The sequence below is a fragment of the Python bivittatus genome, unplaced genomic scaffold (assembly GCF_059951505.1).
Source record: "Python bivittatus isolate LINGU-HERP-01145 unplaced genomic scaffold, Pbiv_v1 ctg000330_np1212, whole genome shotgun sequence".
NCBI classification, from domain to species: domain Eukaryota; kingdom Metazoa; phylum Chordata; class Lepidosauria; order Squamata; family Pythonidae; genus Python; species Python bivittatus.
The window spans coordinates 42240565-42256242 of record NW_028277058.1 but is presented as its reverse complement, the minus strand read 5'-3'; the positions used below and the strand labels follow the sequence as shown (position 1 = coordinate 42256242).

The following is a 15678-nucleotide window of genomic DNA, read 5'->3' as shown; positions in this document are numbered from 1 at the left end:
CTAGTTCCTGTTTCTGGCAGGACGAGAAAGGGAGAGCAGCAGGAAGTGTGGCATTGCGGATCTTCCTCATAGCTGTTCTGTGCGCATTCCAGCCTCGTTAGTCACAACCTTAAGGCAGGGTGTCGTGATATAAAGGGCAATCAGCAAGTGAGAGTTTCAAAGGGATTTTACAGCACGGACTGCCCCCCGCCTAAGTGGTTAGGCAGCCAGGCCTTTTTCCAGCATGCTCCAGTCCAACCTCGCCCCCGTTTCCCCTCCCCAGGTGAGCATACTTAGTCCTCATTGGGCTACGTCGAAGGAGGATTGCCCCCTCCTTAAATCATTTTTGCATTTTTGCAGAGTTTGGAGATTTTCTTAGAATGCTGATTCTTTTGTTCCTCCCTGGCCCGTGGTCCTCGTGATGCTCCCCAGCTGGGTTTGCTGTTTAGTGACCTATGCACACTATATTTATTTTTCCTAAAGAGCCAAAGAACTATTAAAACAACTGGCAGGAACTGATATGTGCCACAAACAGAAGCTTAAGAAAGCATGTGGTATAAAAGTAAAATATTCCAATTTGAGCTGCAATCCAATGGTTTCTGGCATGGGAATAAATGTGATTGATTTATCTGGGCTTACCCTTGAGTAGATACAGACTGGATTGAATTGCACTCTTATTTAGGCAGCTAAATAGTCTGCCTTTATATGGTTAAACACAATGCGAGGACTTAAAAAAAGGATGTATTGAACATTTTCTAGACTCATGTATTGAGGCTTCTTTCAGAAATAGTAAGTTTGAGTTTAGTTATTTATCTCTTTTGAATATGAATTTGACAATTAGGACCTTTTGAGAGGTCAGACAGTGTAGGGAGAGCTGCAGGAGGCCACAGATTAACAGGATTGAAGTTTCAGTACCAGCTTTCGGTTTTAGGGGATAGGTTAAGGATCAGAAAGGAAAGGGAGTGGTAGGGCTCTGGAAGCCAATCACTGTCATATACACCAGTGTTGCTCAACCTTAGCAGCTTGAAGATGTGTGGACTTCAACTCCCAGAATTCCCCAGCCAGCCATGCTGGCTGGGGAATTCTGGGAGTTGAAGTCCACACATCTTCAAGCGGCCAAAGTTGAGAAACACTGATACACGCTCTTAATATCTCCAAAAAACTAAACATCATGCCAATGAAATTCAGTCATGTTCCCCTAAATTTATAGTGGTCTGGTCCTAGGGTGCTGGGGGGTAGTCTGCATGCGACTCATATAGAGAAAAAAACTATACCCATATTATGTTGAACATAAAAACATTAAAAAGTCATGCTAGATCAGACCCAAAGCCTGCTGAGAGAGCATCCACATCTTCCAAATGACTGCAGCAGCACTCATGGGGGAAATGGGGATCAGAGTGATGCAAGCCTTGCTCCTTCTCTAGATGTGTCATGATGTCACACGCATGTCAAAAAGGTGTGTTCAAAGCTGTCTTGCTATTTGTTAAGGATACATCCTCATGACACAGCCTTCATCTCATCCCCAGTCTTTAGTTGAGGTCACTTAACTTCCTATTGAGCTGAACTTCTCGATGGAATCATCTAACAAACGAGAAGAGAAAGCATACTTTTGCTCCTGGGGCCTCCTTTTCTCTTTGGAAATTAAACTCCAGAGGCTGATGCAAAGGCTGAAAAGCATGGGTGTGTCTACCTCAGCCCCAAATGTCCCAGAAACTCTGCATTCAGCAAGGTTTGTGTCACGAGATGTTGGAAACAGCCCTTTAACATTGGATCAGCAATGAAGCTAGTGATAGAAATAGAAAGACACACACAGGGAGAACAGAGGGGATGGATCAGAAAGGAAGTAATATTAATGGGAAGGGTACAAGCTGAGAGACAAGTAGCTGAGATGGAGGTTGGATGGAGACCAGTGGCAAGGAGATGTAGCCGCATCTCCCAACATTGCCAAAAGGATACCTGATCACACCTCCTACGGTAATGAATGAATGGGTGGCAAAGCAGAACAGATTTTACACATGTTAAGGTTGTCTGTGGGTAATGTTAGAACAGGGAGAAAAATACTGTTTTTATACCAGTACAGCTAGGATGACTTATGCCTGCCTCATTCATGGGCTGAGGACATGATAAAAGCAACATCATGAGGACAAGGTGGGAAATTGTGTTTTCAAGGCACAATGGAACTCGGTTAAGTGCAAGTAGAGACCAGGCTTTATTCTGTTCAGAAATCTTAATCTCTTTTAAAAGCTATGTACGGGGAATTTAAAGAAAAGTCAACAAGTTGTTAATGCCCTGAGGGGAAAAAAATCCAAAATATACAATGGTACAAATACATATTACGTTTTTTCCTGCAAAGACAACTATCTGAGTCTTTGATATTCATATGCACATTCCTCTCTGCATCATATTGTAAAACATTTGCTGCAAATAACTTGAGTTCTAAGCCAACAACACAGCATTGTCTACAATTTCTCTCATCTCCAACTAACACATTTCTGATGAATAATTCCATCCCACCCACCACCCACCCACCCTCCCTTAGCTTGGAATGTTGCACATTTTTCCCAAATTCATCCCTGATTCTTCTTCCATTATAATTCGCTGGAACATAACTATCACTAACCTATGGATTCCTTCTGTCATACACACTTCAGCAATCGAGATGACACCCATTCATGCTTTCTGACATACATTTTAACCCTTTTATTCATAATTAAGCCTAAACTCCCTACATGGATTGATCAACCCTACTCTAGAAAACCAAATTGCCTTCATTCAGATCTATTATATCCTTTCCCTTTATTTTAATTTCAGAAGCACACAATACATTTATTTTTCTTTCATTCTCTTTTTTTCATTTCATTTCATTTCATTTTGTTTCATTTCATTTCATTCATGCTCTTTGCCACTTACTCCTCTTACATTCTGAACTGCAATCTTCCATATATCATGGCAGTCACCAAAAGGGTCCATAGAAAAATTGCAAGACTGAACTGAGTTGCCAGCCTTAGTTGTACCTGTGCCACCCACAGCATTCCTATACTTATGGTATAGGTAGTACTGCTCCATTATGGCACATTTTGGCCAGTATACCAAAGACAATCTTAGTTTTATCCAAAGCACTACTACCTCATGCTATTCTATGCAAGATAGAATGCTACCTTGCAAATGAACATAGCTTTGCCCATATCCAGCCAACAAGAGGATCCATTCAGTGCGCTGACATGCACTCAGTAAGTGATGCAGAGATGGGAATGCCAGCTGAATGTCTGTTTCCAAGCAGCCATTAGAGGGCCAAAGCATCAGCTGGAGAGGGTTGGAGAAGGATTGGTAATCCTCCTAACAGACAAGGCTTTTAATAAATGATTTGTTTAATGGAAAATAAACTCTACCTTGTTAGAGATCATTGAATGTATTCTCTCTTCAATTATTGAGATGCTGTGAACTGTTAAACAATGCAAGTATGGGTTATAGATTTAATCTAGCAATAAATGAAGTCTAGTTATAAAGAAAAGTGCAGCACAGATAGTTTTTCCAAGCAACGTAAAGTAAGGCTTGTGCAAATATATAACTATTCTATTTAAAACATTAGAAGAACACAGACTTCCTCCCCATGAGCAAGCTGCTCTGTTAACAGGGGTCTAAAAACTGTGTTTGAAGCTAGAAGAGCCTATAGAACTATTTGTCTGAGGTTGCCATCTGTGTTGTTGTAATATTTGTAATGTTTAGCTATTGTCTAAGCCAGTGTTTCTCAACCTCGGCAGCTTGAAGATGGGTGGACTTCAACTCCCAGAATTCCCCAACCAGTTGAAGTCCACACATCTTCAAGTTGCCAAGATTGAGAAACACTGCTGTAAGCCAACAAAGGATGGAAATAATTAGTGCTTGAGGGAGACGAGATTGAGGGAAACAATCAATTAGGCCCTTCAGATGTCCCATTAGACAAGACAGTTTGGTGGCCACAAGAGAAAGCATTTTCAGTGGTAGCATCCCATTTGTGGAATGTTTTTCCCAAAAAGGACCATGTGACACTTACACTATGGTCCCTTCAGGTGAAGGACTTGTTATTCTCTTTGGTGTATTAAAAATAATATTAGCCTTTAAAAGATTTCCTGGTTTATTATTAGAGTTTCTATTTTGTACATCATATTTACTGTTTAAATATGAAGTTATTCTAGACATTGAAGCATAATCCCATAGTTTAATTAACCATTCTTAATTAACCATTCTTCCATAGTGGAGATCGGAGATCTTTTCCAAAAAAAAAAGCATATAAAATCCTTGAAGCTAGTATCATGTTCAGTGTATTCTGAAGAAATGCGTGGTTTGGTGAAGTTTAATACAAAATTATTATATAGGAATTCATAAAAATGAATAAAAATATTATTATAAATGAAATTACAACTTTCAAAATGTGATTCATTCTACAATGAATTAATTTCCAATATTGCTGAGCTTTGCAACATTGTCACCTTCACCTAAAGCTAAGCTCTATTTTGAACTCAGCTTGTCAATTGTCACATAATTATGTTCTTTGTCTAAAAGAATAAATATTGTCTTGACTTTTAAATCAGTGGTTGTGAAGAGATCAATTGAGAGGTAGAGTCTACTAAGGATATTTTACCTAAATATCACTGCCAAGCCCAGAGCTGACACTTGATCTGTAAGATAATGGTACTTTTCTAGAATATCATTAGTCCAAATAACTTTATCTTCAGTCTCCTCAGCAAAGCATAATGATACAAAAAGAATGCATTGAAAAGTCCACATTCAAGGTGACCAAAGCATGAGTGACTATCTGGAGGGCCTCCAGTCCAGAAATGAGCTCAATTGGCACACAAAATAAATCTGTGCAAAAGGCTTCCTGGCCACAGCTGTCACCTGCTCCTTGAATAGGAGCTGCAAGTCAAGGAAAACTCCCAAACTGCACACCAAATGCAGAAATGCAACACTCAGGAATAAAGATGGAAAACCTCCAATTCCAAGTAGTCCAAACACCCAGAGCCACTTGATCTTGCTAGGGTTGAGCTTGAATCTGTTTGTCCCCATCCAAACATACACAGTCTCCAAACATTGGGATAAGGCCTTGCTAGCATCACTTGGTCATCCTGGGATTGAGATATAGAGCATACTGATGATATCTGACCCCAATCTGATAGATGGCTTTACCCAGCAGCCTTATGTAGCCGTTAAGCCCGCGACACCCCACACAACAGAGATTGGGTTTTATCTCTTTCCCTCGCTGCCAACATTGACTGGAACTGGACACCGAACCTCTGCAGTACAGTGCCCATCCTCCTAATCCCCATAAGCAGCCCAGAAAGATATCATGATTGATGGTATCAAAAGCTGTTGAGAGATCAAGAAGAGCCAGGACAATTCCACCATCCTATCCAGTTCTGCCAGATGGCATCCACAAGTGCAACCAGTGCTGTCTCCAAACTATGTCTCAATCTGAAATTCAACTGAAAGAGGTCCAGATAATCTGATTCTTCCAGGACCTGCTGAAGCTGTAGCCTGATTGCCTTCTCAACAACCTTCCCTAAAAAGATAAGATAGGAAATTGGACAAAAATTGTCCAGAACTGTTGAGTCCAGTTATGGCTTCTTAAGGAAGGGGCAAGCATCTACTCCCTTCAAGGCTGGCAGAACCCTTAACAAAACCAATACTACTGCATGAATCCAACCACATGCAATCCCTAGGAAGACTTTACAAGCCAGGAGGGGCATGGATCTAATAAACAGGTGGCTGAATTAACAGTCCTTCCATTTCATCAGAAGTTACTACTTCAGACATGTCCCAAGTAACCATACAGGACTGTACTTCCATCACCTCTACAAGACTAGCCCAGCTGAAATTCAATTCCAAGCAAACCTCAGTGACTTTATCCACCAGATGGTGGACTTTATCTACCACATATTCTTTACAGCAGCCCTAAAGATGGTCATGTGACTCATCTTATCCCAGCAAGGAATGGGTCAACTTAAAAGGCCACTGGGTGGCTATCAACAATGCTGTAAGAGTAGAAAAATAACTATGTTTCGCCACTCTTATCACCATGATGTAATTCGTGATGTGGACTCTTACTTGTGCTCATTTGAATTCACTCCAGTGGTGCTGTAGTGGTCTCTTATGGTTTAATCTCCCAGAGTTCTTTGGAGAATCCTAGATGCTGAGCAAACAAATACCGTATAGAAGACATGCATGTGCACTTATGGGTAAAGCTTAAGGAAGTTGTAAAACAATCCTTGGTATGTAGACAAGCATCTTCCTATTTGAATCTGTAAAATGTTGGATGGTATGAATCTACAAAAGATATGCGTATTTCCACATAAGATATGTATATTTCTAGATGAACGTCTCCCTTCCCAAAACTGGCTCCAAATTGGATCTTGGCCCTACCCGCTTTGGAGTGCAACCTTTGAGTTAATGGAAGTGATGTTTCCTTGCTGAAAACAAGGGAGCTTGCATTTATATTGGGATTTGAAAAACTGGACCCTTCCAAGGAATTAGTGTTTTGTTCCCTTCCTCCAATCACATGCACCATTTATTGAATAACACAGTGTGGAATCAAAACATAGGACTGAAATGCAAAATAATCAAGGCTTCACAGCAGTGTTTATTAGACAGTACATACTGGAGGGGAACCCCACGAAGGGATAGTAAGAGACACCCTCCTGCAGACAAAACAAATGCTCTGATATTTATACATTTCAGGAAAGGGGAAGGGAAAAGGATACATACATACATATTCATATGACGATGCAGGCATAAGTAAGTAAGCAATAGATCTCAAGTTACTTTCTGCCCCTCTGTTATCTACTATCTACAAGGAAACCAATAGCCTTACTGAGAAGAAGAAACAAATCAGTTCAAGGTGCCAGATGCCAGGAAGAACACATCCTCCTGCAAGATAGATGCCTTGGTAGTTCACACCAGCCCCAAGGGTGCTGCACATTCTTTTATGTTTCAATTTTATTAAGGCACTCCCGTTCATCTGAAGCCTCTAGAAACCTACTTTCTTCACCCCAAAAATGTATTTTCGCCAGAACAGATATAAATCATCCTGCAGATTGTCCCCCTTCTCTGGCAATGCTAACATAGCCTAGATCAGTTAGCAATTTATGCTTTTTGGCATATGGAATTTTTGGACAGGACTTTCCCTTCCTCTAGCCTGTAATATCCAAGCTCAGCATAGAAGACTTTACCTTTTAATCATTCCCTGCCTTACAAACAAACAAACAAAAGGTGGACTCCTTTGAGTCAAACCCAATTCCTGGAGACTACATGGACATGTCCAGATAGTTTTCTTAGCAATCGTGTAGCAGATGTTTGCTATTGCCTCCTTCTGAGAGTTTTTTTTTAATACCCAGTATAACCTATGGCTGTGGGATTTACCAGTGGTTTCCCAAGCATTCATCGGATGCAATCCTGACTCGCTTTTTTCAGCATAATCCAAGGTCAGTAGGTGCTTCCGCTTGCTAAGCAGAGACAGAAAGAAAAAAAGAGAGAGAGAGAGAGAGAGAGAGAAAGGTAACAAAAGTGCTGAGGAAATTGAGGAGAAAGGGCTTAAATTGTTCAGGTGTTTAATATTCTAAGAACTTACTGTGACCTTTTGTTATCACAGGGTGCATCTTATTGACGAGTAAGTCTATGGTTGAGTTCACACATCACACTAAGTCTTTTTCTTTTTTTTTGGTTTGGCTATAAATTCATATGCCTTATATAAATAATATACATTCAACCACTGTTATTTTCAACACTGTTATTTTATTATTTAGTGTGTTGCATGAGCCCAGCCTGTTGTGGCTTATTCACAAACTATGTTTAAAGTAAACCATAGGTGAGCACAATATCCAAACCAGGCCTGCTCATCCTTAAATGGTTCAGTCATTAATGATAACAGCTTAAATAAAATAACAGCTAACCCTGCCTCTTCTGTGTCTCTCAATTATCTCTTTACAGCCCAGCATCTCAAGCTGAGGGAAGCTGATTCCCAACCAGCTAGGTACCCACCAGCCATTAAACACTCCAAATAGAAAAACCTAAGGAAGAATTTTCAGCTGTGAACACTTAGGGTGGCAAACAAGCTTGACATTTTACACATTTGAAGTTGCACAATAACACTGTCATCCTTTCTGGAGGCTAAGCTGTAGTGATAAATAAAAATCAATGATTAGCAACTTATTTTTCTAAAAGCTATTATGGAGGACTATGAAAAGAAACAATGTTCTATGCCATATAAAGTGCTGCAAATTGGCTTTTATGTTGCACTGTCAGTATCTGTGTGTGAATGTGCAAGTAAATGTATTTGTATGTGTCTATCTGATCAAGAGAATAGATTTATAAGAAGCAGTTCTAAGTCAATGGAGTTTTGAAGAGAGTTTGGTGTAGTATGCTCGCTGTAAGCCGAGCTTCAATAAATTGTGATTAGCTTTCACTGAAAAAAAAACTGGAAATATATATTTTGAGAAGGTAATGACAATACATTTTATTTATGTATAAATCTATTTACGTCATTTGTATATCAGTTGATACCCCCTTCCCCTTCATGGATCACTGCCTTGTCGGGGTGAAGGGGCTTGCGTACCTCAATGAAGCCATGAGCTATACCGTGCAGGGCCACCCAAGATGGACAGGTCATAGCGGAGAGTTCTGACAAAATGTGGTCCACTGGAGAAGGCAATGGCAACCCACTCCAGTATCCTTGCCAAGAAAACCCCATGGACAATGTTAAAAGGCTAAAAGATATGACGCCGGAAAATGAGCCCCTCAGGTCAGAAGGTGTCCAATATGCTACTGGGGAAGAGCGGAGGGCAATTCCAAGTAGCTCCAGAAAGAGTGAAGCGGCTGGGCCAAAGCCGAAAGGACGCTCAGTCGTGGATGTATCTGGAAGTGAAAAGAAGGTCCAATGCTGTAAAGAACAATATTACATAGAAACCTGGAATTTAAGACCTATGAATCAAGGCAAGCTGGATGTGGTCAAACATGAGATGACAAGATTGAACATCAACATCTTGGGAATCAGTGAATTAAAATGGACAAGAATGGGTGGATTTAATTCAGGTATCTACTACTATGGGCAAGAAGCCCTTAGAAGAAATGGAGTAGCCCTCATAGTCAATAGGAGAGTGGGAAAGGCAGTAATGGGGTACAACCTCAAAAACGACAGAATGAGCTCAGTGTGAATCCAAGGCAAACCATTCAACATTACAGTAAAGTGGCTGTCTGATGAGGCTTTACAAATAGCTGTGGAAAGAAGGAATGTGAAAAGCAAGGGTGAAAGGGAAAGATATAACCAACTGAATGCAGATTTCCAGAGAATAGCAAGGAGAGATAAGAAGGCCTTCTTAAATGAACAATGCAAAGAAATTGAGGAAAACAGTAGAATGGGGAAGACTAGAGAACTCTTCAAGAAAAGTGGAGATATCAAGGGAACGTTTTGTGCAAAGATGGGCATGATAAAGGACAAAAAAGGCAGGGACCTAACAGAAGCAGAAGAGATTAAGAAGAGATGGCAAGAATATACAGAAGAACTATACAAGAAAGATCTTAATGTCCCTGATGTCCATGGTCACTGACCTTGAGCCGGACATCCTAGAGAGCAAAGTCAAGTGGGCCTTAGGAAGCATTACTAACAACAAAGCTAGTGGAGATGACAGTATTCCAGCTGAGCTATTTAAAATACTAAAAGATGATGCTGTTAAAGTGCTGCACTCAATATGCCAGCAAGTTTGGAAAACGCAACAGTGGCCACGGGATTGGAAAAGGTCAGTTTACGTTCCAATTCCAAAGAAGGGCAATGCCAAAGAATGCTCAGACTACCACACAATTGCACTCATTTCTCATGCTAGCAAGGTTATGCTCAAAATCCTACAAGCTAGGCTTCAGCAGTATGTGAACCAAGAACTACCGGATGTACAAGCTGGGTTTCAAAGAGGAAGAGGAACTAGAGATCAAATTGCCAACATTTGCTGGATCATGGAGAAAGCATGAAAGTTCCAGAAAAACATTTACTTCAGCTTCATTGACTATGCAAAAGCCTTTGATTGTGTGGATCACAACAAACTGTGGCAAATTCTTAAAGAGATGGGGGTACCAGACCACCTTACCTGTCTCCTGAGAAATCTGTATGTGGGCCAAGAAGCAACAGTTAGAACCGGTCACAGAACAACCGATTGGTTCAAAATAGGGAAAGGAGTACGACAAGGCTGTATACTGTCACCCTGCTTATTTAACTTATATGCAAAGTACATCATGAGAAATGCCGGGCTGGAAGAATCACAAGCTGGAATTAAGATTGCAGGGAGAAATATCAACAACCTCAGATATGCAGGCGATACCACCCTAATGGCAGAAAGTGAAGAAGAACTAAAGAGCCTCTTGATGAGGGTGAAAGAGGAGACTGCAAAAGCTGGCTTGAAACTCAACATTAAAAAAACTAAGATCATGGCATCTGGACCCATCAATTCCTGGCAAATAGAAGGGGTAGAAACGGAAGCAGTAACAGACTTTATTTATTTGGGCTCCAAGATCACTGCAGACGGAGACTGCAGCCATGAAATTAAAAGACGCTTGCTCCTTGGGAGGAAAGCTATGGTAAACCTAGACAGCATATTAAAAAGCAGAGACATCACCTTGCCGACAAAGATCCACATAATCAAAGCTATGGTTTTTCCAGTAGCAATGTATGGCTGTGAAAGCTGGACCATAAGAAAGGCTGAGCGCCGAAGAATTGATCCCTTTGAATTGTGGTGCTAAAGAACACTCCTAGGAGTCCCTTGGACTGCTTGAAGGTCAAACCAGTCAATCCTAAAATAAATCAACCCTGACTGCTCATTGGAAGGATTGATTCTGAAGCTCAAGCTCAGATACTTTGGCCACCTAATGCGAAGAGAGGACTCTTTGGAAAAGACCCTGATGCTGGGAAAGATTGAAGGCAAAAGGAGAAGGGGATGGCAGAGGATGAGATGGTTAGATAGCATCACTGAAGCAATGACCATGAAACTGAGCAAACTCTGGGAGGGAGTGAAGGACAGGAAGGCCTGGCGCGATCTGGTTCATGGGGTCCCGAAGAGTCGGACACAACTTAACAACTGAACAACAACAAAACCCCCTTCACCTCCTTGAGTGTTGGGAAACTTACTTGCTTCTCAGTTAATATAGTATCACAAAATTTCTGTATTTGGCAATCACTATCTTGCATACCAGTGGTATCTGCAGAGGGGCAAAGGCAACATAAGTGTGATGTCATCAGGCAAATGTCACAATTTACATACTTGTATCAGACATTGTGGCACAAGTATATAGTAGTTGCTTTTGCACCTAGGTGGCCTAGAGTCACTTGTACAGTGAGATGGGCGGCAATATATAAATTTGAAAATAAATAAATAAAAATGATGAAGTGTGTATTGTCATTTTTGTATCACTGGGAATTTGCTGCAGACTCCACTATGCATAGCTATGGAGTAGGAGGAGGAAAAGAGGGGAACAAGAGAGAGTGACATCATCAGATATTGTTTCTGAGCATCCAGAAGAAAGTTGTGGTCTACTGTTAGAAACAGAATCACAGAATAGGTAACATTTTATTTGATACACTAATGTGCTTTTCTTAAATATACTTTGGAATAGTGAAACTCTGCAAGTTATGCATGCACTATTTTCAATGGGATTTACTGCCAATTAGATAGCAGCCTGAGTTGTTCACATTGGCTAGGTTCACTCATCATTCATTATAAGCCATGATTTTACCACAGCTTATTGGACAAGCCATTGAAACTGATTAATACATAGCATTAAACCAACCATTTTTTTAAAAATCAGCATTCCATTGACTTTTTATTCTGTTATGTGGTTCTGGCCTAAGTATACTTGTTAGTATGTGGATAATAAATAAATATATAAGCAAGCAAGCAAATAAATAAACAGTATGCATCTTAATAAGATTTCCTGCAGAATTTTAGTGAGAAGGTGCTTTGGTGTTCTGCTTGTGGGTTTCCCATAGATCCCTGGACTTAGGTGTAATGCAAAAGCATATTTTTTTCTTAAATTTTTGTGTTCCTATGAACATTTTATCTATGTATTTGAGATTACCAAATACAGCTACAGGATGTGGCTGTATTTTAAAACTACATACTCTTTAATGGAAGTCCCCTGAAAGCATAGAGTTAAGTCCTGTAGCACAGGGGAGGTGAGTTAGTAAGTTGACTCTGTCTGGACCTTTCACACTAAAATGCTAATTCTCTGGATTATAGAAACTCTCTGAAAAGCAACAATTCCTATTTTTTCTTCCTTAGCAAATAAAGTTGTTTGCCTTTGTAGTCTAGGCAGGCTAATATAGCTAAAACTAATTTATGAACATGGCCAACTGATCTTGATTTATCAAACTGACAAATCCATCAATTGGGGGGCATGTTAACTGGCCATCACCTACCAAAGTGGAAGAAGAGATTGAAATTCAGAAAAGGATTTCTTTCTTAAACCAATTTAAATTTCACTTCGGTTATATACAGGGGACAATGTAGCAAGAGAGCCATGTTAGTCTATGGTGGCAACAAATCAGGAGTCTGGTAGTACCTTTTATTAAAAGGCATAAGCTTTAAGGAGCTGCAGCTCATTTCGTCAGATGCGTAAAGTGGCTAGACTTATGTAGGCAGCATGGAAAGGTTCAGAATGAATTCATCCTAAAGTGTATTTCTCCCTCTTGCATAGTGCTAGAAGTTAGAGTGCCTTAGTCATATGATGGAAAGTAAATTCAGGACATTCAAAAGGAATACTTTTACACATAAAGCTTTCGCTACTCACTTAAATAGCATACAGAGCTATATTGTTAAAAATAGCTTGCTAGAATAGCAATATGCTTTTCTCACTCTGGCTGTTGCCTTGACTGAAATGTTTGTCCTGTTTGATGGTAGCAATGGAATCGTGGTGGATCTTTTGAAGCCCTCAACTGGCTGATGAACTGACATGAATTGCCTTCCCTCCTCATATGCAGGCACCGCTCTGGGACTCGAAGCTGATTAGTGTTTAGGGCTCCGCCACTCTGTGACTAGCTTAAAGCAGGGAATGGAAAGACTTGGTATAAGAATGTTTAAATCTTGGGTTGGGAGTGAGATAAGGCCATTGACATGTGATCAAGCAATATTCTGCCAGTGTAACTTGAAAATGAGGAAAGGAACCAATTACATTGCTACAAAAGTTATTTCCAAGGATTTTGAATAATTATAATTGGGAGGAGCCACTGACTAACCCCAACAACCCCATCTTGAGCAGAAGACCTGAATGGCAATTGTACTTCCAGTGCATGCAGTTAGAGTCATCCCCGTGGTCAGAAAACTGGTATGATCAGGCAGAAGTGGTGGTAGTGGCAACAAATTATCCTTCCACAGGGCCATTACCATCCCTGACTGCTCTGAGGGCAGAATCCCAGAAAATAGAGGAAGAAAAGCAAGTGAAACCCTGCTCTAGCTGCAGTATTCCTTCCACATCGGGACATATCTACCCTATGGGAAGGGTGCTGCTGAGTTTGACTTGGCATTGATTTATTCCGTTTCTATCCTCTGCAATCTAAATGACTTTGAGCAGTTTAGTTTACAAGATATAAGAAACATGAAAATATTCACAGTAAGCATTAAAATAGGAATAAAGACAATTAAGAAAGAACAAATGCAGACAGATCCAAAAATGCCAATAAACAAAAGGAAAAATAAAAAACAAAGATGGCCAAGACTGATTAGAATGCTGTCCAGAACAGCTTGATTTTCAGCATTCTCCTGAGCACTGTCAGGGAGGAGGCCAATCTGGTCTCTACTGGAAGACTTTCCAGAGAACTGGCATTGTTATTTTATTAATGATTGTTGATATTACTTTAAGCCTTCTTGGAAGTACTTGTGTCTCCTCAAAATTGATATGGATAACAGTAATAGATAAATATTTAAAGTATAAATGTGACCTACCATCCCCTTCAAGTATGTTTCTACATACCTGACTGGATAAGATATTCGTGGAGGAAGAGGCATCTATTAGCTAGTCTGGTGTAGTGATTAAGCTGCTGAGCTAGAAAGGAGGAGACTGTGCGTTCTAGTTGTCCCTTAGGCATGAAAGCCGGCTGGGTGACTTTGGGCCAGTCATTCTTTTCAGCCCAGCCCACCTCCCAGGGTGGTTGTTGTGAAAATAAGAAAATAAGAGGTGGGATCATTATGTACACACCTTGAGTTGTACAAAGTAAAGATGGGATGTAAAATTAATTAATTAATTAATTAATTAATTTTTTAAAATGGCTAATTTCAAAGGCAGTGGGGCACTGAGTAGTTGTTAGTGGGGAATTGCAGGGAGGGAAAAGTAATAATCTTCAGGGATGACCAGCTTCTGGTGGGCTTCCCTATGAATCAGCTGCCTGTCCAGTCTTGAGTTTTTGCCCCACCCCGTTCCTTCTCCGTTCGAAACCCCGCTCATTTCTGCTAGGCCAATAGGAAAGCATCCTTAAAGATGAAGGCGTCGCTGATTGGCTTCTGTTGTTGCCAAGACGACGGATCGGGAGAAAAGAGAAGCGGCACCCTCGGCGCGGTCTCTTCTCTCTCCCGTCCCGTGGCTTCTGCCATCACCCGCTCGTCTTCTTTTTTCATCCTTGTCGCCGGCAGCACGAAGAGGATCGTTTCATCACTCCAGGCTGTTTCGGGAGAGGCGGAGTTATCCTCGGCAGCCTCGCTCGGAGCGCGTCCCAGCGAGTGAACCGACCAGAGTTGCCAGCGATGGGCTGTGGGAACTCCACGGTCACCAGCGCTGGCAGCAAAGGTGAGCGAGGAATAACGCGGCGAGGAAAGGCGCACGCAGGCGGCGGAGTCCAGGGGAAACCGGGGGGAAGCCAGGAAGACCCGGGGATGGGGTGGGGGCAAGGGCAGGAGGAGTCGCGAGGGCAAGAAACGGAGCCGAGCGAAAGCGGTAAAAAAAAGGAAAAAAGAAAAAAAAGGGAGGAGGAAAAGGCTCGATCTGTTCTAGAAGGTGCTGTTTTTCTTTTGCGCCTGACGGGGAGAAGAAAAAGCGCGCGAGCGCGCACTTCTGGAACTGGAAAGAAAGTTCTGATGTTGCAGCTCTGGGGGGCAAGGGGAGCCTTGGGAGAAGAGACGGGGGGGTGAGGGCGTGGCGGCCATACTTTCCTTTCCTCTCCTCTGTCTGAATCTTTGAAGGTCCTCCTTCAAAGGGGAGGGGAGAGCAAAAGAACTGGGGCACTCTTGCTCAGATAACATTTGCCAGTCGGACGTTTGATCTAAAAAGGAGGGCCACCTGCTTTTGTAAAAAATAATGATCGTGCCTCTTTTGGCCAGAAAGTGATGACCAACATACGAATCAAATTAGATTTAAACGAGTTAAGGTGGTTTTCCCTATTATTTAAATTCCCCAGCTAGAATTCTGTAAGCTCTTCCCAGCAGAGCATAGTAACCTCTTTGTTTGTTTTTATATACTTAAAATGTAAAGGATCAGGGCAGAAGTAACTGACCATTCTTTCATGAGTTTATTAGCATCCTATTTTTGTCCCTGGTGATACTTCAGTTTATGCCCATAATGATCCTGGTCTCAGTCCCGGGATAATTAAGCTCACAGAAGTGTTGTTTAAACCAAAAAATGTCACCAGTGTTTGGCACTCAAGCATATTTGGCCAGCCACTGAATGCCTCTTGAAGCAATTTTGAAGAGTTGCAAAGGG

At 41.2% G+C, this 15678-nt stretch overlaps 1 protein-coding gene across 1 annotated transcript in view; it reads left to right on the top strand.

Annotated features, from left to right (window-relative positions):
- Positions 1 to 15678, top strand: part of CUNH12orf75 (chromosome unknown C12orf75 homolog) — a 34700-nt gene that overhangs the window by 1139 nt on the left and 17883 nt on the right. The window contains exon 2 of the mRNA XM_088141097.1: positions 14616 to 14769. Coding sequence (XP_087997223.1) covers positions 14727 to 14769 — 43 coding nt within the window. The 5' untranslated portion in view covers positions 14616 to 14726. The remainder of the gene's footprint in view (positions 1 to 14615; positions 14770 to 15678) is intronic.